Source organism: Melozone crissalis, unplaced genomic scaffold (genome assembly GCF_028551555.1).
Source record: "Melozone crissalis strain CALT ecotype California unplaced genomic scaffold, PUWL_Pcris_2 ptg000198l_1, whole genome shotgun sequence".
NCBI lineage: Eukaryota > Metazoa > Chordata > Aves > Passeriformes > Passerellidae > Melozone > Melozone crissalis.
In genome coordinates, this window is record NW_026535962.1 from 680,746 (window position 1) to 702,579 (window position 21,834).

The following is a 21,834-nucleotide window of genomic DNA, read 5'->3' on the forward strand; positions in this document are numbered from 1 at the left end:
TTTTGGGGCAAAAACCACTCAATATGCAACACCAAGACTGGACACAGGACCCCTGGAGCTGGGGGGAGAGCCCTTCCCCTTCCTGCTGTCTGCAATTAAAGCAGACTTAAACCTGTACCATTCAAGGCAATTACATTTCTATATTTGTCTCCTCAGACCAAATTCACCCTCCTGCTGTCTCCTCAGGAGCTGAGGTGGCTCTTTGGCTCTTGCCCCTGCCCGAGTTCCAGGCTCTGGAGCCCTCTGGCAGAGTGAGGGGAAGGCACAGCAAAAAGCACAAACAGCACAGAGGATCCAGAGTGGCTTTCTCTCATTTTTCCCACTCTGGTTCTGGTCCAAAAGTTGTTGCTCATGTGATGCCAGCCCCCCTTGCCATAAAGATAAATGAAGTGGATTAAGAGATTAGCTCATCACAGAGAAAATTCCACCCTCCTAATCTCCTGCTGGGCCTGTAATCTGCAAGACTTCCCCATTTTACCTTTTTCTATTTTAACCTGAACCCTTAATGCCTGGCAGGAGCCTCATTGGCCGGGGAGGGATTTGCTGGGTGCTTAAATGCCACCTTCCATCCAAGGAGGGCTCTGTGCTTTTGGGTTTGCCAGCAAGAGGAGCCTCCTGCGTCCATCCCTGCTGGGATCTGTACAGCACCAGGGATTTCCTGATGCCCTGACCCTGCGCTGCTGGGGACATCGAAGGCAAGAAGCAGAATTGTGAGATTGTTTTATTTTCCCTAAATCTCACAAACGCTCCGTTTTTGGCCACAAAGGGCCCAGCAGCCGGTGTGGAGATGGGGAACATGGACGGGAAAACCGTGGAGGAGCTGAGCACCACCGAGTGCCACCAGTGGTACAAGAAGTTCATGACAGAGTGTCCTTCTGGCCAGCTCACCCTCTACGAGTTCAAACAGTTTTTTGGCCTGAAAAACCTGAGTCCGGCAGCGAACAAATACGTTGAGCAAATGTTTGAGACGTTTGACTTTAATAAGGTAAATATTGTCCTTCCCACTGGGCCGTGCAGGGCTGGGCTGGCTGGGAGGGAGGGAGCAGAACCTGCTCTGGGTATGTGCAGCCTGGTTCACTGCAGCCTCATAAAGTGTGGAATCGGTTGTGGGACGTGAGAAATGCCAGCAGGAACCCTCACCCACTGCCTGCCCTGCAGGGACACACAGGCTTCTCCCAGAATTTTCCTTCTGGAACAGGGGGCTCCATCTGGCAGCCTTTGATCCCTTTAAAATGAAGTGCCCTTTAATCCCTAAACACTGAATGTTGTGACAGTGGCTGTGAGCACAAGGGCTGCATTCAGTGAGTCCCCAGCACGGGCTGGGGCTGCTTGTGCTCTGGGAAACTGGAAACTGGGAAGGGATTGCAGTGGGAGGGATTTTATTCCATGGGATAGGGAGCTTGGAATCCCTGGGGAGAGGCTTTGGGATTGGGGAATGCAGCTCCAGAGCAGGGATTGGGGAATGGAATCCCAGGGCAGGGACTGGGGAATGCAGTCCTGGAGCAGGGATTGGGGAATGTAATCCATGAGCAGATTTTTGGGAATGCAGTTCCAGAGCAGGGATTGGGGAATGGAATCCCAGGGCAGGGATTTGGGAATGCAATCCCAGAGCAGGGATTTGGGAATGCAATCCCAGAGCAGATTTTTGGGAATGCAGTCCCAGAACATTGGGATTTTTGGGAAGCATGTGGATGCTGTGTCTCCAACAGGAAACTGCATCCTCCTCTGCTTGCAAATGACCTGAAATTGCACCTCCTGTGAGGTGAGGAATCTATTTTATGGCAACCCAAAGGATTTACGGCATTAATCCCATTGACAAAAATGCAAATCAGGCCCTAAATCCTTCAGGTGTTTGGTTGGTGCCTTGGCCTTTCCCTTGCTCACCGCTGTGTTTGAATGCCCGCCTGAAAGGGGAATTGATGCACAGGAAATCCTGCTGGGAAGGGGCTTAGCAGTTATTTGTCCCTAATCTGGCTGCTGCAGCCCTGGGATCAAGCAGATGATCTCTGCAAGGTCCTGGCCCCGGGGCAGTGCCTCTGCTCACTGACAAACCCTGGCTCATGCTCTGCGCTGCGAATCCTGGAATCACTGAGGGTGGAAAGGGCCCTGGGACCCCTGAGCTCACCATGAGCGCGTCCCCAGTGCCCCAGGAGCCCTTGCAGGGAAGTGCCACAACCACAGCGGGGCAATGGATCCTTTCAAACAGCATGGGAAGGCTCTGGGGGGGGCAGGAGGCATTTAACAGCCCCCTGGGAGCTGTGGGCGTCACAGGCTCATCTGGGGGCACTTTGGGCAGCAGCTCTGCAGTGCTGCCACCACCCTGGCTCCAGATGGGCACCCAAACCATGGCACCAGCTGGGGTGGGCAAACAGCCGGCAGGAAAGTCAAAGATAAAAGTGTTTGTGCTCCAAACGTGGAGCGGGCACAGCAATGGCACAGGGACAGAGGAACCCCAGCCCGAGATGTCACAGCGTGCTGGGGTCACCCCTGAGCGTGCTCCTCTCCTGGGAATGGGACCCCAGGCAGGAGAAAGGAGCTGAGGGTGTGCGCAGGCAGGGTGGGGCTGGGGGATTCATCAGGGCTCATGTGCATGAACCTCTGTGACCTCTGGATCCCCTGCTTTGGGCTGGTAATTAATGCCTGGTGTGTTAATTCCCCGAGCCAGGCCAGCTCTGTCCCTGAGCCGCATCCACCAGCCAGTCCCAACATTGAACTGTGCAAGGCTGGGCTGGGTGATCTGGGAGCCTTTCCCAGCCTTTATGGTTCTGTAATTCCATCATTGTACAGCATTTCTGCCCACATTCAGGCAGAGCCTTGGCTTCCACCACTGCACTCCACGAGCCCCTGCTCTCAGGGTGGGGGGACCAGCTCCAGGGGGAACTTCAGAAGCGACCAAAATAATCCTTTATTGCCTGACTCTGCTTTTAATCTCACTTCTAACCTTCTGCCTTTAGGATGGCTACATCGATTTCATGGAGTACGTGGCAGCCCTGAGCCTGGTGCTGAAGGGCAAGGTGGACCAGAAGCTCAGGTGGTATTTCAAGCTCTATGATGTGGATGGCAACGGCTGCATCGACCGGGCTGAGCTGCTGAACATCATCAAGGTGAGTGGGGACAGCCCCCCATCCCTGCCCAGGTGGGCCCTGCAGCAGGAACTTCCAGCCATGAACGCCATGGTCAGCTGCAGGACTGCCCCAAGCTGCTGCTGTGCTGTGCCAGCTGTGCCAGCTGTGCCTCCAGCACCCCTGTCCTGCCCTGGCAGCTTGCTTAACCCTGGGCACTGAAACCAGGCCTGAGATAAGCACCTCCATTTAATCTGAGGGTTTTCAGAGGTGAATGGCTCCTGGCTTACCCCAGCATGCCCAGTAAATCTTGTAAAGCGTTGATGGCCTTTTTGGGTGATTTTAGTCTCCAGCCTTTGAGACAGGACTCGCTCCTTTCCAAGCCTAACTGCCTGAAAATAGGTTTTAGCCCTGAAAAAGCCTCTGGCCTTTAGTGCTGGTGATTTGGCCACTTGTTCTGATGGACACCCACACCCCTGCAGAGCACCCGGTAACTCCTGTGCCCTCGTTCCCCCCAGGCCATTCGCTCCATCAACCGCTGCAACGAGAAGATGACGGCAGAGGAGTTCACAGACATGGTGTTCAACAAAATCGACATCAATGGAGACGGTGAGGCCCCTCCTGGGCTCTGCCCTCCCTTCCCTGCGCCCCAGGACACCAGGCTGGGAGAGCTGGCAGAGGGTGGCTCCCTGTGCAGGCTGAGCCCCCCATGTGCCCTGGCTCTGTGCTGGGCTTTGGGGCACAGTGAGGGTGCTGGGCCCCCACTGCAGGCTCTGTGCCAGTCCGGGGGTGCAGGGAGCTCTGGGGCTGTGGGTCTAACAGAGCTCTGTGCTGGGCTTTGCGGCACAGTGCAGGCTCTGTGCCAGTCCAGGGGTGCAGGGAGCTCTGGGGCTGTGGGTTTAACAGAGCTCTGTGCTGGGCTTTGGGGCACAGTGCAGGCTCTGTGCCAGTCCGGGGGTGCAGGGAGCTCTGGGGCTGTGGGTCTAACAGAGCTCTGTGCTGGGCTTTGCGGCACAGTGCAGGCTCTGTGCCAGTCCGGGGGTGCAGGGAGCTCTGGGGCTGTGGGTTTAACAGAGCTCTGTGCCCCGCAGGCGAGCTGTCCCTGGAGGAGTTCATGGAGGGCGTGCAGAAGGACGAGATGCTGCTGGACATCCTGACGCGCAGCCTGGACCTGACCCACATCGTGAGGCTGATCCAGAACGATGGCAAGAACCCCCACGAGGCCGGGCAGGACGCTCAGGCTGCCCAGTAGCTCCCTGGGCTGTGCCTTGGCCTCCCCTGGCACTGCACTGATCAGCTGTGCCTGCACTCCCTGCTGACAGAACTGTCCCCTGGCACGGGCACCGGGGGGACGCCCCTGGGTGCCAGAGGAGAGGGGTGCAGAGCTAAATAACCCAATGTCCATCCCACACGGAGCTGGGATGGCTCTGGACACTCTGCTGAGCTCAGAGAGGGGACAGCCAGTGCTGCACGAGGCTGTGCGGGGTAAGAGCTCACTGAGAGCACCCCAAAATATCCACCGAGGCCAGAGGGGACAGCCAGTGCTGCACGAGGCTGTGCAGAACAAAATCTCACTGAGAACACCCCAAAACTGCCACCGAGGCCAGAGGGGACAGCCAGTGCTGCACGAGGCTGTGCAGAACAAGAACTCATTCAGAACACCCCAAAACTGCCACTGAGGCCAGAGGGGACAGCCAGTGCTGCACGAGGCTGTGCAGAACAAGAACTCATTCAGAACACCCCAAAACTGCCACTGAGGCCAGAGGGGACAGCCAGTGCTGCACGAGGCTGTGCTGAACGAAATCGCACTGAGAACACCCAAAATATCCACTGAGGCCGTGGCCAGCACCCCCAGCGGGGTCCAACCAGCACTTGGCCCCGTGAGAGGGGTCCTGGAAAAGCAGATCCAAACCTTCCCCTTCCATTTGAATTTCCAGAGCCAGCAATCTCCAGTTCTGGTCGCTCCTTCCTTCACTCATTATTGTTTGGTCAGCAGTGAGCAGTGATAATGTGAGTTACAACATTTGTGAGCTAGCACAAGGGGAGGGGTGAATGCAGTGGCTTTTCTTTGTTTAAAAGCACTAAAAATGTGGAATGGTGCCTTTTTTTAACAACCCCCTGGACTGTAAGGAAATGCTTCTCCCTGAAGGATCTGCAAGGAAGGAAGGAAGGAAGGAAGGAAGGAAGGAAGGAAGGAAGTGCTTCCAGACGAGCAGGACCATTTTCCTGACCATTTTCCTGTGTGTCTTTTTCACTGGACAGAGTTTTACCTGGAAGCTTTTGTACTTCCAGTCCTATGGTGAGCTAATAAAGGTGTTTTACAATATTATTTCAGGTTGTGCCTCTCCTCTCTTGCAATCAACCCTCCTGTTTCCAGCAGGGCAGATTTAGTGGCTCACACAAGCACACAAACAGCTGCTCTGGGGTTGTTCTGGGGCTCACAAACCACAGCACCTGGACAGGAGCCCTTGATGGCCAACCTGTCCACTCTCAGCCCTGCAGGAGGGAGCGGCATCAACCCCTCATTAGAGTGGGCTGAGCTGTTACTCACAGTGCAATGTCAGATCCTCGTGCAATACAGCAGTGTAATGTCAGATCCTTGTGCAATACAGCAGTGTAATGTCAGATCCCAGTGCAATAAATCACTGTAATATCAGATCCCAGTGCAATACAGCAGTGCAATGTCAGATCCTCGTGCAATACAGCAGTGTAATGTCAGATCCTTGTGCAATAAATCACTGTAATGTCAGATCCCAGTGCAATACAGCAGTGCAATGTCAGATCCTCGTGCAATACAGCAGTGTAATGTCAGATCCCAGTGCAATACAGCAGTGCAATGTCAGATCCTTGTGCAATAAATCAGTGTAATGTCAGATCCTCGTGCAATAAATCACTGTAATGTCAGATCCCAGTGCAATACAGCAGTGCAATGTCAGATCCTTGTGCAATAAATCAGTGTAATGTCAGATCCTCGTGCAATAAATCACTGTAATGTCAGATCCCAGTGCAATACAGCAGTGCAATGTCAGATCACAGTGCAATACAGCAGTGCAATGTCAGATCCCAGTGCAATAAATCACTGTAATGTCAGATCCCAGTGCAATACAGCAGTGCAATGTCAGATCCCAGTGCAATAAATCACTGTAATGTCAGATCCCAGTGCAATACAGCAGTGTAATGTCAGATCCTAGTGCAATAAATCAGTGTAATGTCAGATCCTCGTGCAATAAATCACTGTAATGTCAGATCCCAGTGCAATACAGCAGTGCAATGTCAGATCACAGTGCAATAAATCAGTGTAATGTCAGATCCCAGTGCAATACAGCAGTGCAATGTCAGATCCTAGTGCAATAAATCAGTGTAATGTCAGATCCCAGTGCAATACAGCAGTGCAATGTCAGATCCCAGTGCAATAAATCACTGTAATGTCAGATCCTCGTGCAATACATCAGTGCAATGCCAGATCTCAGTGCAATACAGCAGTGTAATGTCAGATCCTAGCGCAATACAGCAGTGTAATGTCAGATCCCAGTGCAATACAGCAGTGCAATGTCAGATCCCAGTGCAATAAATCACTGTAATGTCAGATCCTCGTGCAATACAGCAGTGTAATGTCAGATCCTAGTGCAATAAATCACTGTAATGTCAGATCCCAGTGCAATACAGCAGTGCAATGTCAGATCCTAGTGCAATAAATCACTGTAATTTCAGATCCCAGTGCAATACAGCAGTGCAATGTCAGATCCTCGTGCAATACAGCAGTGTAATGTCAGATCCTCGTGCAATACAGCAGTGCAATGTCAGATCCCAGTGCAATACAGCAGTGCAATGTCAGATCCCAGTGCAATACAGCAGTGTAATGTCAGATCCTCGTGCAATACAGCAGTGCAATGTCAGATCCTAGTGCAATACAGCAGTGCAATGTCAGATCCTAGTGCAATAAATCACTGTAATGTCAGATCCTCGTGCAATACAGCAGTGCAATGTCAGATCCCAGTGCAATACAGCAGTGTAATGTCAGATCCTAGTGCAATACAGCAGTGTAATGTCAGATCCTAGCGCAATACAGCAGTGGAACTCTCCTTCTTGCAACACAACCAACTCCCCCACAGGTGACCAGCTCACAATTCAGAGCCCTTTGGCCTTGGCACAGCACGGGGAGGGAGCTGAGCTCAGCGTGGGCTTCCTGGGCACCTCCCTGGGCACAGACAGCATCAGTTCTGCCAGAGCTCCCCGAGCTCCCCTCTGTGCCCAGGGGCAGCGGGAAGCAGCCAGATCTCTAGTTAGAAAGCCAAAGTAGTTCTAAAAGGGCTGTCCCTGTCCCATTTCATCCTTGTCCCCATCCCGTCCCTGTCCCCATCTCTGTGCCATGCCATGCCATGCCATTATCCCATTCCCATCCCATCCCATCCCATCCCATTATCCCGTTCCCGTTCCCACTATCCCGTTATCCCACTATCCCATATTCCCGTTCCCACTATCCCGTTCCCATTACCCCGTTCCCACTATCCCGTTCCCATATTCCCGTTCCCGTTCCCGTCCCGGTTTTTGCCCCCGCCGCTCCCGCCATGTCCCGTCCCGCAGCGCCCCCTGCCGGCCGCTCCGGGAGCAGCGGGAACGCGCCGGGACCGGGACCCCGAACCCGAGAGAATCCCCCAAAACCCGAGAGAAAACCCCCCAAAAACAGCCCCGGGACCCCCCAAAACAGCCCCGGGACCACAAACCCGAGGGACCCCCCAAACTTGAGACACCTTTTAAGGTTCTGAGCTGAGTTTAACTTTGAAGAAATGAAAGAAGAGAAAGGGAGGGAGGAAGGGAAAAGGAAGGACAGCAAGAAAGGAAAGGAAAGGAAAGGAAAGGAAAGGAAAGGAAAGGAAAGGAAAGGAAAGGAAAGGAAAGGAAAGGAAAGGAAAGGAAAGGAAAGGAAAGGAAAGGAAAGGAAAGGAAAGGAAAGGAAAGGCGTTTTGCCACGGCCCAGCTGCGCACAGTGCTGTAAGAAAAGCGCTGTAAGGGACCACAGGCGGTGCCTGCAGTGACCGGCACGGGGCTCAGGAGGTCACTCTGGCCTTGCTCAGGACATTTCCAAGGGAACCTGCCCCGGGTGCTCCGGGAATGACCTGGGCACAAACTCCAGGCCCAGGAGCCGCCCCTGCCCCAGGCTCAGCTGCACCCGGAGCAGGGCAGGGATCCCCCTCCCCTCAGCCTGTCCCAGGGATGCTGTGCACCTCCCGGGCTATTTCAGGGTGTGATTGACGCCTCGCTGGCTCCTGCTCCGCCTTCCCTTCCACCTCAGCCCCAGCTGCAGCTTCCCAGCCCGGTTATTGCACCTTCGGGGCACGGAGCAGATGGCAGCCCAGAAACGTCAGGTGGCATTTGCCTTTTCCGAGCCCTCCTGCTTCCCCGTTTAGAGCAGAAAGAAATCCGATCAGATCAGAGCAATCCAATTGGAGCCTGTCCTAAGTCTGGCAATGGGATTATGCAAATTCTGACATCCACGGCCCGATGAGCGCTGATGGGGCTGCGAGAGATCAGGGCCCTGTAGCCAGGGCTCTAAAATAGCGCCTTGCGTTCCTCGGCCAGAGATTACACAATTGATAAGAGGAAGGATTTTCCACGGGCTGTGCCAGCTCCGACAGCAGCGCAGCCCCTGCAGCTCCAGGGCTGCTCCGGGCCTGCAGGGTCACTCCCATCCCACTGCAGCACTCTGCTCTCTTTATTCCGAACACCCCTTCCCAGTTCCAGTGAGAAACGTTGTATTTTTAATTACGCTCTCACGGGTTTGGCTGTCATCACACGAAGTTAAACACAAGAGGCTCCTTCCCAACTCTGCACCAGCGTCGTCATCTCTGCCTTATCTCCGTCTGACCCGGCTGCTCCTCCCCTAAATTCAATATATCACACTCACAGGCTGCAGTTTCACTCAGGTGCTCACACAGCTCTTCACCTAATCAACAAACAGATACTGCAAAACAAAGGTTTTTAATAAATATTTCTTTATTCAAGTCGTGTTTTACAAAACCTCTACCAGCATCTGTACAGGGGCTCACCAGGGAGGGTCCCCAAGCAGCCCCTGCAGAGCCTGGGCTGGCCAGGTGAGCAGCATTGCAGAATTTGAAGCATTTCAGCGAAGCAGCAAAATGCAATTCTATGAACTAAACAGCCTCTCTAAGTCCGTGCAAGGAGCAGGGGGGGTTACCTGGGTTGAGATGCTGAAATGTAAGGAATTCTTAGAGATTTGTACCCTGCAATGAAAACATTTTTTCACAAGCTGGAAAATCAATAAATGTGGATGTTTTCATCCAGGCTCTCAAACCAGAAGTCAGATTTTTCTCTCAGATCTTGAGCTGATGAACTATTGACCAGAGAGAGCTTTGAGCAGCAGAAAGCACAAGTGGAATCAGCCCTGATAAGTCAGCACAGCACAAAGTGCTCAGTATTTACAGAGAACTCATAGAAAGACTGTTTCAAAGTGGAAATGTGCACAATCTGAACTCCTGCACTGATTGTGTTGATCCTGAGCACTTCCCCATGGAATTTAAACACTGGCTAAACTGACAAGACCACAAACCAGCACGCTAATCAGCTAATGACAGCTACTGCAGTCCTAATTAAAGGCCACAAAAAAGGGGTTGTAAATCTTCTCATTGGTATGACCTGGCCCACTGATCCCATAGGAAAATTCAGATGGAACAGACAAGCTCATGTTATTTTCCTGGGGGATTTTCTTCTTTTGAATGAACCAGTAAATCCAATAAAGGTGAACCAAAATATTGATTCAACCCAAATCCTTTTCCCACATACATCTATGTAGGAACATGGGTTAGAACAGCAGAGCACAGCCTGCAACTTGTGTAAATTCTATTTTTGCAGTCTGGGGCTAAATTAAGTCCAGTGTAAAACCACTGTACTGGAATTTTTGTCACTTTTCCCACTTTGCAAGGCCAGTTTGGACAGGGCTTGGAGCAAACTGATGTGGCATCCCTGCCCAGGGCAGGGGGCTTGGACATCAGGGAGTTTTCAGGTTCCTCCCAGCCCAAACCATCCCTGATTTCTGATTCTGTGGTCCTGCCAATGGAGCAGCACGAATCCTTCCACTGCAGAGACACCGCCGAGCACAGCCCTGCTCCTCCCTCCCCTCTGCTCCCACTCCAAACTGTTCCCAGAGCGGTGAAAATCCTGGGGCTCCCTGGGCTCATCCCCTCTCCCAGGGCAGGAGAGGCTGCTCCAGTGAGGATTCCCCAGCTCCAATCCTGGGCTCCAATCCTGGGGCTCCCTGGGCTCATCCCCTCTCCCAGGGCAGGAGAAGCTGCTCCAGTGAGGATTCCCCAGAACCAGGGGCTGGCAGGAGCTGAGTCCCACCCGGGCTGTTCTGAGCTCTGAGTGGGGCTGGGCAATGCTGGAGTTTGGGGCCAGCATCCCTCAGCCCCTCGGGCTCAGGGCAGGCAGAAGGAGCAGCCTCTGGTCCCCAGGAGGGGCAGGAAGGAGCTGCTGCTGCTCCTGCCCAGCCCTGAGGTTGTTTCCCTCTGTGCGCTGCCCTGGCCACTGCTCACACCCAAATCTCATTTCTGGTGGGGTTATGTTGGACATGAGCAGCAGTAGAGGTGGCAAATCACACACAGAGACCCCTGAATATCCACAGAGACCCCCTGAGCATCCCACAGACACCCTGTGAGCATCCACAGAGACCCCTGAGCATCCACAGAGACCCCTGAGATCCCACAGGGATCCCCCAAACATCCCACAGAGACCCCTGAGCACCCACAGGGACCCCCGAATATCCCACAGAGACCCCTGAGCATCCCACAGAGACCCCTGAGCATCCACAGAGACCCCTGAGCACCCACAGGGACCCCGAATATCCCACAGAGCCCCCTGAGCATCCACAGAGACCCCTGAGATCCCACAGGGACCCCCGAATATCCCACAGAGCCCCCTGAGCATCCCCAGCCGCCCGTGCTGCCCTGCAGGGCTGAGCCGTGCCCAGGCTGCTCTGGGACAGCCCTCAGGCTCCATCCCCACTGCCAGCCCCAAGCCCTGCTCAGGATCTGCCTCCAGAGTTTGTTCCTTGGGGTGTAACCAAAGAGCAGAGCTGGCAAACACGGGATTGTGTGCACAGCAAGAGTTATTCATGGGCCAGAAACAGTCCCTGGGTACCAGCAGTGCCCAGCACGTGGGGTTGACAGCAGAGACGGCTCTTTGGGCACTCGGGTTTGCATCGGGATGCTGAGACGGAGTTAAAAGGAAAGTCGTTACCAGGCTAGAGGGAGGAAGGGTCACCCCCGGGACTCAGCATCGCCATGGCGGCCGTGCCAGAGCCAGCTCTCTCAGAACAAAGCGCTCTTCCTCCTCTGCTCGGTGATCCAGCCGCCGGGGTTCACGTCCATCTGCAGCATCTTCATCACCCACTTGTCCTTCCTGGCGCCGTCAATGAACTCGTCCAGGGACAGCTGCCCTGAGGGCGGGAGCGGGACAGGCCGATGAGGGAGGAGGAGGAGGAGCAGGGTTCCACCCCGGGTCACAAAATGCTGATCAGGCTCCATCTCAGGGGATCCCCCAGCTCTGAGGCTGAAGGACAAACCAGGGGCTGTGACCCAGCATTTCCCCCCTGTCCCACCCCAAAGGGACGCTCTGGATGCTGCAGGGCTCACCCAGGCCCTGCCAGGACCCAGCCAGGTCCTGCAGAACCAAGCCCAGCTGTGCATGGTGGGAACAGAGCAGAACCAAGCCCAGCTGTGCATGGTGAGAACAGAGCAGAACCAAGCCCAGCTGTGCATGGTGGGAACACAGCAGAACCAAGCCCAGCTGTGCATGGTGGGAACAGAGCAGAACCAAGCCCAGCTGTGCATGGTGGGAACAGAGCAGAACCAAGCCCAGCTGTGCATGGTGAGAACAGAGCAGAACCAAGCCCAGCTGTGCATGGTGGGAACAGAGCAGAACCAAGCCCAGCTGTGCATGGTGGGAACAGAGCAGAACCGGCCCAGCTGCCCATGGTGGGAACAGAGCAGAACCAAGCCCAGCTGTGCATGGTGGGAACAGAGCAGAACCAAGCCCAGCTGTGCATGGTGGGAACAGAGCAGAACCGGCCCAGCTGCCCATGGTGAGAACAGAGCAGAACCAAGCCCAGCTGTGCATGGTGAGAACAGAGCAGAACCAAGCCCAGCTGTGCATGGTGGGAACACAGCAGAACCGGCCCAGCTGCCCATGGTGGGAACAGAGCAGAACCGGCCCAGCTGTGCATGGTGGGAACAGAGCAGAACCAAGCCCAGCTGTGCATGGTGAGAACAGAGCAGAACCAAGCCCAGCTGTGCATGGTGGGAACACAGCAGAACCGGCCCAGCTGCCCATGGTGGGAACAGAGCAGAACCGGCCCAGCTGTTCATGGTGGGAACAGAGCAGAACCAAGCCCAGCTGTGCATGGTGAGAACAGAGCAGAACCAAGCCCAGCTGTGCATGGTGAGAACAGAGCAGAACCGGCCCAGCTGCCCATGGTGGGAACACAGCACAGCCCAGGCGTCTGTGGCCAGCCCAGCCCCGGTGAGCTCTCAGGAATGCCCCTGGGCATCACTCACCATCCCCGTTCTCATCCACCAGCTGGAATATCCTGTCCACCACCTCCTCCGGGGTCAGCAGCGGGGTCCTGTCCTCCACGTCCGACCAGCACACCTTCTTCAGCCTGTAGATGGACTGCAAGCAGCTCCCCAGTCAGGGCATGAAGCACTGAGCCCTCCGTGCCCCCTGGCTGTGCAGCCTCTCCCAAAGGCTGGGTTTAACCCTTCTGGAAGGTTCTGCCCCTCAGCAGCTCAGGTCTGGGAGGGAGCCCCTGACCCCACACCAGTGACCCCGTTTGCTCCGTGGGGCTGCTGCCCTCCTGCTCTCCTTACACACACTGCTCAGAGCCCAGGGCTGCTTGGCAGAGAGCAAAGAGAGAATTCCACAGATGGGAAATATCACAGGCCTCGAATGGGAGTGTTTGCTGGCATCCCAAGCCAGGCCCAGCTGGACTGAGCCAGCCCTGGGGCAGCAGCTGCCGATCCAGCCCGGCTCAGCTCACATTCTGACCCTCAGTTTCTGCCCCCCTTTGGCAGGGAAAGGCTCAGACTGCATCCACCCCTGCCACGGCACCCCCTGCCCGTGGTTACCTTTGCTGCCCAGGTCGAAGGGTTTTGTGCCAACTCTGCCCACAGAGAGGATTAGCAGTGGCCTCACAGTTCTGGGCACCTCTTGGCTGACCTCAAAACTGCAGCGGGAGGTGGCCCAGACAGGCTGCCCTGCTTTCCCAGCTGCTCACCCTCCTGGCCAGGGCCCTGCTGCCCACAGGAGGGGCCCTGCACGTCCCTGGGATGCTCACATGGGGATGAGCAGTGCTCAGATACGGGATGTGCTCAGATACGGGATGTGCTCAGATACGGGATATGCTCAGATGCGGGATGTGCTCAGATATGGGATGTGCTCAGATGCGGGATGTGCTCAGATACGGGATGTGCTCAGATACGGGATGTGTTCAGATATGGGATGTGCTCAGATACGGGTTGTGCTCAGATACGGGATGTGCTCAGATACAGGATGTGCTCAGATGCGGGATGTGCTCAGATATGGGATGTGCTCAGATACAGGATGTGCTCAGATACGGGATGTGCTCAGATATGGGATGTGCTCAGATACGGGATGTGTTCAGATATGGGATGTGCTCAGATGCGGGTTGTGCTCAGATATGGGATGTGCTCAGATGCGGGTTGTGCTCAGATATGGGATGTGCTCAGATACAGGATGTGCTCAGATGCGGGATGTGCTCAGATGCGGGATGTGCTCAGATGCGGGTTGTGCTCAGATATGGGATGTGCTCAGATACGGGATGTGCTCAGATGCGGGATGTGCTCCCCAGCCTCTCCCCAGGCTCAGGAGCACAGGTGCCTGTGTACCTGCTCAGCCCCACAGCACCCTTGGAACCCCGTTACCCCAAACCCCACAGAGCCCAGAGCGCTGCCACAGAGCAGGGATTGCTGAAAGCAGGGATTGGGCAGTGCCCACCTACCTCGACGATTTCCAGCAGCTCAGGTTTGTCTATGCAGCCGTTGCCATCCTTGTCGTACACTTTGAACGTCCACCTCAGCTTGTGCTCCAGCTTCCCCCTCAACACCAGGTTCAAGGCAGCCACGTACTCCAGGAAATCAATGGTGTTGTCCTGTGCCAGCAGAGAATCAGCAGCTGGGTGACACTTGGCGGGGCAGAGAGCTGATGGAAAAGCGCTGTACAGCCCCCAGGAAGCCTGGTCAGAGCTGCCAGGAGGACAGGGCACGGAGCAGGGCTTGCTTGGCACTCCGAGAAGGTTTTGTGGCAGCCCAGGACCTGCAGCCAGGCTGGGCTCCCCTCCCCACCCTGCACCCACCAGCACCCCCAAAAACAGAGCCTGTGTCCTGTTGGGAGAACTCCTGTAAATTAGGAATGGGACTCCATCTTCTGTGCACAGCTTGCTCTGCTGCCTTCCCCCACAGCTTTCATTGCGGAATTTGGGATCCTGCAGGAATTTGGTTTTTCACAACTTGGAATTCTGAGACAAGCCTGACCTGCCAACATCTTCCATGGCCTTTTTAAATCCTTTCCCACAAAGTGACTTTTGCTGCCACTTCCATGAGATTTTGATCCTATTTTCAAAGGGAGCTTAAGGGAGATGAGTTGATCAGGGATGAAGAGCCTGAGCCCCCTTTTCCTGTATTGATACAAGGAACAAACATTCATTGATACAAGGAACAAACATCCCCACAGCTGGAATATCATCAGGAGCTTCAGGAAAATAATAATTTGCTCATTTGGCAAGTGCTGCTCAGCCAGGGCTGCCGAGAACCCAAGGCAGGCCAGGCTGCCCTGCAGCAGGGCAGGGATGCAGGAGCTGCGGCTAAACCACAACTCCCACTTTTTCCATTTGCAAATATGGCAAAGGGAATCAAACCCAGAATGTCTGGATTGTTCAGCATTCCTCTGCTCTTGGAAAGCAGAGCTAAAATCAATATTTTATTACAGACCACCTGCTCATACCTGCTACAGGCACTTCCTCCAACACAGAACAAGCCTGGGTAGGATTTTCCTGCACTGTGATTTCCCCTCTATCTCAACACAGAAATATTTCTGCCATGTGGGAGCCTTGGCTGTTTGAGGGCCTCAAAGTGTGACTGCCCAAGTTTCAACTTTTTAATCCACCCTTAGTCCCTTAAGGGGACATTCTGACCTTAATTTAGGTGGAGATTTGAGGAGATAAATCCAGGCCAGCCTGTGCTCCTCCTGCCCTCGCTGGTCCCCTGTTACATATATAATATACAGAAATAAATGACTGCAGAACCCTCTGAGCACTTACCCCATTCTTGTCAAAAGCCCTGAACATGTTCTCCACATACTCTGCTGCCTCCTGGTTGTCCTGGACGCCGAAGAACCTCTTGAACTCGTGCATGAAGAGGGTCCCACTGGGACATTCCACCACAAACTTCTTGTACCATTCCTGCAGCTCTGCCACATCAATCTCCCCTTGCTCCCCTTCAGCGTTGGTGAACTGCTGCCCCATTTTCCTCCAGAAGGCAGGATTAAAAACAGACGGAAAAGAAGAAGAACCCTGCCAAAGTCCTTTGTTCTTTGTCTGCTCTCTGTCCCGTGCCTTCCTCTGATGTCAGTGCTGTGTCCTGCCGTGTCACCTTCCCTCTTCTGTGCTTTATTTTCTGTTCCTCCTCCCTGCCCAGGTGCTGGAGCTCCGTGCGCTGCCCAGGAGATCTCAGAGTGGCTCCTGTGCACTGAGCACCGAGCGCTGGGCACGGATAAAAATAACTAAAGACCATTAGGAGATTCCCACCCATGAGCCCCAGAGACCTTCAGATGTTCTGAGCTGTGCCCTATTTAGAAGCAAACTCCAGGGGCTCAGGGTCTTTCTGCACATTGACGCCTCCCTGTCAGGGAATTTGGGAGCACACACAACACACAGCCCCACTCTCTGTGCTGTAGGGTTTTCTGGGGAAAAAGGGATTATAGGGGAAGGAACATTAATCTTTGCAGTGCTGGCTTGTGTTACTGCCTGTGGGGGCTGCTCAGTGCTCCAGTGAGATGGGGCACAGGAAAAACAGCAGCTACAGAGAGGGGATCCTGAGAAAACAAACATTTCCACAGAAGAACCTGCTGGTGGATTGAATTAATTGAATGTCTGCAGTAGGCTGTGAGACAACAGTGAAGGCACCTATGCACACATATATTCCTCTTACTGTCACATCTCCACCTTAAAGCTTTAAGCTAAACAGAGCACCAGTTGTTTATTTCCATATTTTAGAGCATTTTCTCCTTATTCCCTTCCCCCTTTGTGCCCATGGAAATTCTCCTGCTTGCCCTTCCCCTGAAGCTCATTTATGGCTCTGATGGTGGCAGACACAAAGTGCAGCTCTTCCCTGGGCTGGCTCCTCCTGTTCAGCACACCCAGAGCCCCTTCCTCTTCCTCACAGCCCCTTCCTCTTCCTCACAGCCCCATCGTTCTGAACCCCACCAGTATCTGTGTCAGTGGAAAGAATGACCTGAGCTATAAATGTGCCCAAGCCAGCCCAATATCTTCATTAAGAGGATTGGAGCAGCATTAATAGGAAACCATAGATTCTCTTATCCCACATGCCAAGGCCCAGATGGATTTAAGCTGCTCGTTTTTTGGGACTTTTTTTGGTGTTGGTTAGGTAAGAAGAGCCTCTCTCATGGAAGAATACTGGTTAGGAACCTGGCTGAAAATTGAATTTGATATTGCAGAACAGTCGAGCAATTCATGCTGCAGTGTCAGAGTGGGGTTTGGTCTGAACCCACTCACACCTGCAAGTGACCCTGCAGTGCTACTGTATATATATATATATATATATATATATATATATTTATATATGCATATATTTATATTTATATACTTATATACTTATATATTTATATATTTATATACTTGTATATTTATATATTTATATATTTATATATTTATATATTTATATATTTATATATTTATATATTTATATATACACACAGAGATTTGCAGGAGTATAACACAACCTGACACCTTTACATGTGAGGACATCCAGGTAAGGTTTGGTTTCACTTAAAAGAGGAGCAAAGAGAGGACAGAGACAGCACAGCAGAGGCCTGGAGGTGGATGGGAAGGACCAGAGGAGTTGCCAGGAAATTTAAGACTGTTCTGTTTCAGTTAAAGCATTTCTATCTAATGGTATTCTTGTCTACCATTGTGCCTAGATGAATGCAACACAACAATGAACTCAGCCCTTCCTTTTGGGAGTGCTTCAGCCCCTGACTCAGGGCTGCCTCATCACAGCACAGCAGCTGTGGGGCTGCCCACCAGAAAAACAACAATAAATCCATCCCCCCATTTTCCTCCTCACTAGAGCTACTGGAAAGGAGTATTTGGCAGCCACAGCCGTGTTTATAAATGATTTAATATAGTTTTTGGGATTATCCTGGCTGGTGAGGCCAGGAGCTCTCCCCGGTCCCAAAGAGCCCCAGGCCACAGAGGGCTGCCAGGACAGGGTGGGAAGGATTTGTTCCTTTTCCTGCAGCACAGCTGGGGAGTTTGGGATGTGCTGGGTGAAGCCTCCCCACCATTTTGTGCTGCTCTCCTGCACGGAGCTTCCTGCTGGAATGTGAGTGCTGACAGCACACAGCAAGACTCCACATGCCCAGGACATTGTCTCGACTCATTGCATAATTTTGTTTTGCCTTATGGGAACTTGGTGATCTGTTCCCAGGAGAGAAAATGGTTCCTTTTTGTTTTGATGACTGCAATCTTCTCCAGCTGGGAACAAAGGGCTGCAGCAGACCTGGAGTACAAAGCCCAGCTGCTGCTCTTGCAGGTATCATGACATACAATCGTGTTGATAAAATAGCGATATTAATTTGGCACTGAAATAAAGTAAATCCCATGGCTCCTGGTATGGAAATTCCTCTGCACACCCTCTGTGTGCTCTGCAGACTGCCCTGGAAGAGCTGCTCTCAGGCAGCAGGATGTCACTGTACAGTTTATCAGCCAAAAGATCTCTTCATTTGATTTTTAAAAATTACGTGGAAAGAGGTAATATAGGCAGAGAGAAGTAAAAATAATAAGAATAATTTCTGGAAAACAGCAGAGTGCAGAGGCTGGGGCAGTGTGTGTGCCTGAGGGAGCAGGATCAATGCTCTGGGGTTGTGTCAGAGCGGTGTTCACTGTGTGCATGGTCAGTCACAGACAGGTAACACCTGCCTGCACATCCTGCCTCACAGCCACCCTGCACTATCACCCTGCCGCTCCAGAGCCGCACGTTCCCAGCCGAGAGCATGGAAAAAGATGTGCAGCTGCTTTCCCGTCAGTGCCTGCCCCAGCGTGCTGCCACACGCCCCGGCACGGGCTGGGAGAAACTCAGAGGGAAAAACCACCGAACCTGCTGAGGGCTGGGCAGAGTCATTAACCTGGCATCCGTGCCGGGGCTGGGAGGGCACAGGGGCTGTGGCAGAGGGGCTGTGGCACAGGGGCTGTGGCAGAGGGGCTGTGGCAGAGGCAGAGGGGCTGTGGCAGAGGGGCTGTGGCAGGGGGGCTGTGGCAGAGGCAGAGGGGCTGTGGCAGAGGGGCTGTGGCAGGGGCACAGGGGCTGTGGCAGGGGGGCTGTGGCAGAGGGGCTGTGGCAGGGGGGCTGTGGCAGGGGGGCTGTGGCAGGGGGGCTGTGGCAGAGGGGCTGTGGCAGGGGGGCTGTGGCAGGGGCAGAGGGGCTGTGGCAGGGGGGCTGTGGCAGGGGGGCTGTGGCAGAGGGGCTGTGGCAGGGGCACAGGGGCTGTGGCAGAGGCACAGGGGCTGTGGCAGAGGGGCTGTGGCAGGGGCACAGGGGCTGTGGCAGGGGGGCTGTGGCAGGGGGGCTGTGGCAGAGGGGCTGTGGCAGGGGCACAGGGGCTGTGGCAGAGGGGCTGTGGCAGGGGGGCTGTGGCAGAGGGGCTGTGGCAGAGGGGCTGTGGCAGAGGCAGAGGGGCTGTGGCAGAGGGGCTGTGGCAGGGGCACAGGGGCTGTGGCAGAGGGGCTGTGGCAGGGGCACAGGGGCTGTGGCAGGGGGGCTGTGGCAGAGGGGCTGTGGCAGGGGCAGAGGGGCTGTGGCAGAGGGGCTGTGGCAGAGGCAGAGGGGCTGTGGCAGAGGGGCTGTGGCAGGGGGGCTGTGGCAGAGGGGCTGTGGCAGAGGCAGAGGGCCTGTGGCAGGGGCACAGGGGCTGTGGCAGAGGGGCTGTGGCAGGGGGGCTGTGGCAGAGGGGCTGTGACAGAGGGGCTGTGGCAGAGGCAGAGGGGCTGTGGCAGAGGGGCTGTGGCAGAGGGGCTGTGGCAGGGGGGCTGTGGCAGAGGGGCTGTGGCAGGGGCACAGGGGCTGTGGCAGAGGGGCTGTGGCAGGGGGGCTGTGGCAGGGGGGCTGTGGCAGAGGGGCTGTGGCAGGGGCAGAGGGGCTGTGGCAGGGGCAGAGGGGCTGTGGCAGGGGGGCTGTGGCAGGGGGGCTGTGGCAGGGGCAGAGGGGCTGTGGCAGGGGGGCTGTGGCAGGGGGGCTGTGGCAGGGGCAGAGGGGCTGTGGCAGAGGCAGAGGGGCTGTGGCAGAGGGGCTGTGGCAGGGGCACAGGGGCTGTGGCAGAGGGGCTGTGGCAGGGGCAGAGGGGCTGTGGCAGGGGGGCTGTGGCAGGGGGGCTGTGGCAGAGGGGCTGTGGCAGGGGCACAGGGGCTGTGGCAGAGGGGCTGTGGCAGGGGGGCTGTGGCAGGGGCAGAGGGGCTGTGGCAGAGGGGCTGTGGCAGGGGGGCTGTGGCAGGGGCAGAGGGGCTGTGGCAGGGGCAGAGGGGCTGTGGCAGAGGGGCTGTGGCAGGGGGGCTGTGGCAGGGGGGCTGTGGCAGGGGGGCTGTGGCAGGGGCAGAGGGGCTGTGGCAGAGGGGCTGTGGCAGGGGGGCTGTGGCAGGGGCAGAGGGGCTGTGGCAGGGGGGCTGTGGCAGAGGGGCTGTGGCAGGGGCAGAGGGGCTGTGGCAGGGGCAGAGGGGCTGTGGCAGGGGGGCTGTGGCAGGGGGGCTGTGGCAGGGGCAGAGGGGCTGTGGCAGGGGCAGAGGGGCTGTGGCAGGGGCAGGGGGGCTGTGGCAGAGGGGCTGTGGCAGGGGGGCTGTGGCAGGGGCAGAGGGGCTGTGGCAGAGGCAGAGGGGCTGTGGCAGAGGGGCTGTGGCAGGGGCAGAGGGGCTGTGGCAGAGGGGCTGTGGCAGAGGGGCTGTGGCAGGGGCACAGGGGCTGTGGCAGAAGCAGAGGCACAGCTGCCTGCCCTGAGCAGCTGCAGGGACACTGCAGGCAGGGCTGGACCCTTCTCCCAAGCTCTGCAATCCTCACCCAGCTGCTTTGCCACATTGCTCCATTTTTAAAAACCCTGCCCCAGGACCCCTCCTGCAGGTTGGGCATCTGAGTGTCCTTCCAGTGTGCCCGGGAAGGACAAACCGTGCCCAGGCACTGCCAGGGCAGCAGCAGAGTGAGCAGCAGCCCTGGTGTCCCCCTGCACAGCCAGCCCAGAGCATCCTGCCCTTTCCCCGTGGGACAGAGGCGTGCACAGCAGGAATGCAGGAGCTTTTGTGCTGCCCTGGCTGGGGAGAGATCAAAGATGCTGCAGAGCTTGCCCTGGAGTCCAGCCCAATATCTGCCTGTGTCTCTTCCTGGCTGCTCCCAAAATTGTCCTGCCACTGCGTGCTTTACACAGCAGGGATAACAGGGGTGTTTGACTGCAGCAGCAGCGGTTCCCTGATTTACACACCAGGAATGGTCAGGTACCACTAAGGGAACCATCTCACCCAGCACAGAGAGCTCTGAGTGTCACATCTGCTATTCTGCTTATTGCCAGGAAGATTTTCTTATGTGCTGACAAACTCCTGCATGTTTCCTATGAGTGGAATTCCAAGCTGACTGAAGCCTGAAATATTTACCTTACACCGGTATCCAGCAATGCAAACTTGCCCAGAGAAACAATAAATTGTTTTGTCTCTGTGAATATCTCCAAGATTTTGTCCAGTTCCAGCCTCTTGGCTCAGGACTGAGCTGTGGGTGTAATTCAGCCCTCCCAAAGCCAGGGCTCAGTATTTTCCACAGTGCTCATGGTGAGAAGGAGAAGGGAAATTCCCATTTTTTTTCTGGTTCATTGAAACTGAAAGGTGAAGCACTGTATGATCCTTGAAACCAAGATTCACCACTGAGTCACGGTTCTCCACCTACGAGGAAAATAAATAAGACGCGAGGCTGGAGGGCAGGAGCCTGCAGAGGGACCGGGGAGAAGCTGCTGAGCCCCTTCCCTGGGGTAGGTGTGACCCAGAGCAGGGATGGAGCCAGGGAAGAGGGACGTTTTTATGCTTTTCACAGAAAAACTGTGTGCCTGTGGCTTTAATCAGAGCTGAGTTTACGGTTTGGCTTCAGCCTGTGCCTGGATATGGATTTATATGGATGGATATGGATTTATATGGATGGATGGATGTGGGACAAGAATTTGACAAGGGTTTGGCTTCATCCTGTGCCTGGATATGGATTTATATGGACGGATGGATGTGGGACAACAGCAAATGTACTTAGGTTGTGCTGGGGGAGGTTTAGATTGGATATCTGGGAGAATTTCTTCACTGAAAGGACGGACAAGCGTTGGAGCACGCTGCCCGGGGCAGCAGGGAGCCAGCAGCCCTGGACATGCTCAGAGCCCTGCGGATGTGGTGCCAAGGAACACGCTCTAGGGGTGGACCCGGCAGTGCTGGGTT

General features: G+C 55.1%; 2 protein-coding genes across 3 annotated transcripts; one reads left to right on the forward strand and one right to left on the reverse strand.

Moving 5' to 3' along the window:
* Positions 1 to 787: 787 nt before the first annotated feature.
* Positions 788 to 7,345, forward strand: GUCA1A (guanylate cyclase activator 1A). 2 transcript variants are annotated; one of them, XM_054293913.1, is made up of 5 exons: positions 788 to 985; positions 2,955 to 3,104; positions 3,581 to 3,671; positions 4,154 to 4,262; positions 7,324 to 7,345. In XM_054293913.1, the coding sequence occupies exons 1-5, from the start codon at positions 788 to 790 to the stop codon at positions 7,343 to 7,345; spliced, it is 570 nt and encodes a 189-aa protein (XP_054149888.1). The 2 variants fall into 2 exon arrangements, with proteins under 2 accessions (XP_054149888.1, XP_054149886.1); XM_054293911.1 differs by lacking the exon at positions 7,324 to 7,345 and having other exon boundaries at positions 4,154 to 4,314.
* A 4,041-nt stretch (positions 7,346 to 11,386) lies between these two features.
* On the reverse strand, positions 11,387 to 15,615 carry GUCA1B (guanylate cyclase activator 1B). Its single transcript, XM_054293914.1, has 4 exons — positions 15,412 to 15,615; positions 14,095 to 14,244; positions 12,632 to 12,746; positions 11,387 to 11,514 (listed from the first exon to the last, which is right to left on the reverse strand). The coding sequence occupies exons 1-4, from the start codon at positions 15,613 to 15,615 to the stop codon at positions 11,387 to 11,389; spliced, it is 597 nt and encodes a 198-aa protein (XP_054149889.1).
* Positions 15,616 to 21,834: the final 6,219 nt, after the last annotated feature.

Excerpts from the sequence above, each read along its gene's own strand:
- GUCA1A (XM_054293911.1), top strand. The coding sequence starts at position 788 with ATGGGGAACATGGACGGGAAAACCGTGGAGGAGCTGAGCACCACCGAG. Across the intron at positions 3,105-3,580 it reads AGCTGCTGAACATCATCAAG|GCCATTCGCTCCATCAACCG; the intron begins GTGAGTGGGGAC and ends CGTTCCCCCCAG. Across the intron at positions 3,672-4,153 it reads AATCGACATCAATGGAGACG|GCGAGCTGTCCCTGGAGGAG; the intron begins GTGAGGCCCCTC and ends TGTGCCCCGCAG.
- GUCA1B (XM_054293914.1), bottom strand. The coding sequence starts at position 15,615 with ATGGGGCAGCAGTTCACCAACGCTGAAGGGGAGCAAGGGGAGATTGAT. Across the intron at positions 14,245-15,411 it reads GGGCTTTTGACAAGAATGGG|GACAACACCATTGATTTCCT; the intron begins GTAAGTGCTCAG and ends CTGCTGGCACAG. Across the intron at positions 12,747-14,094 it reads AGCTGCTGGAAATCGTCGAG|TCCATCTACAGGCTGAAGAA; the intron begins GTAGGTGGGCAC and ends AGCTGCTTGCAG.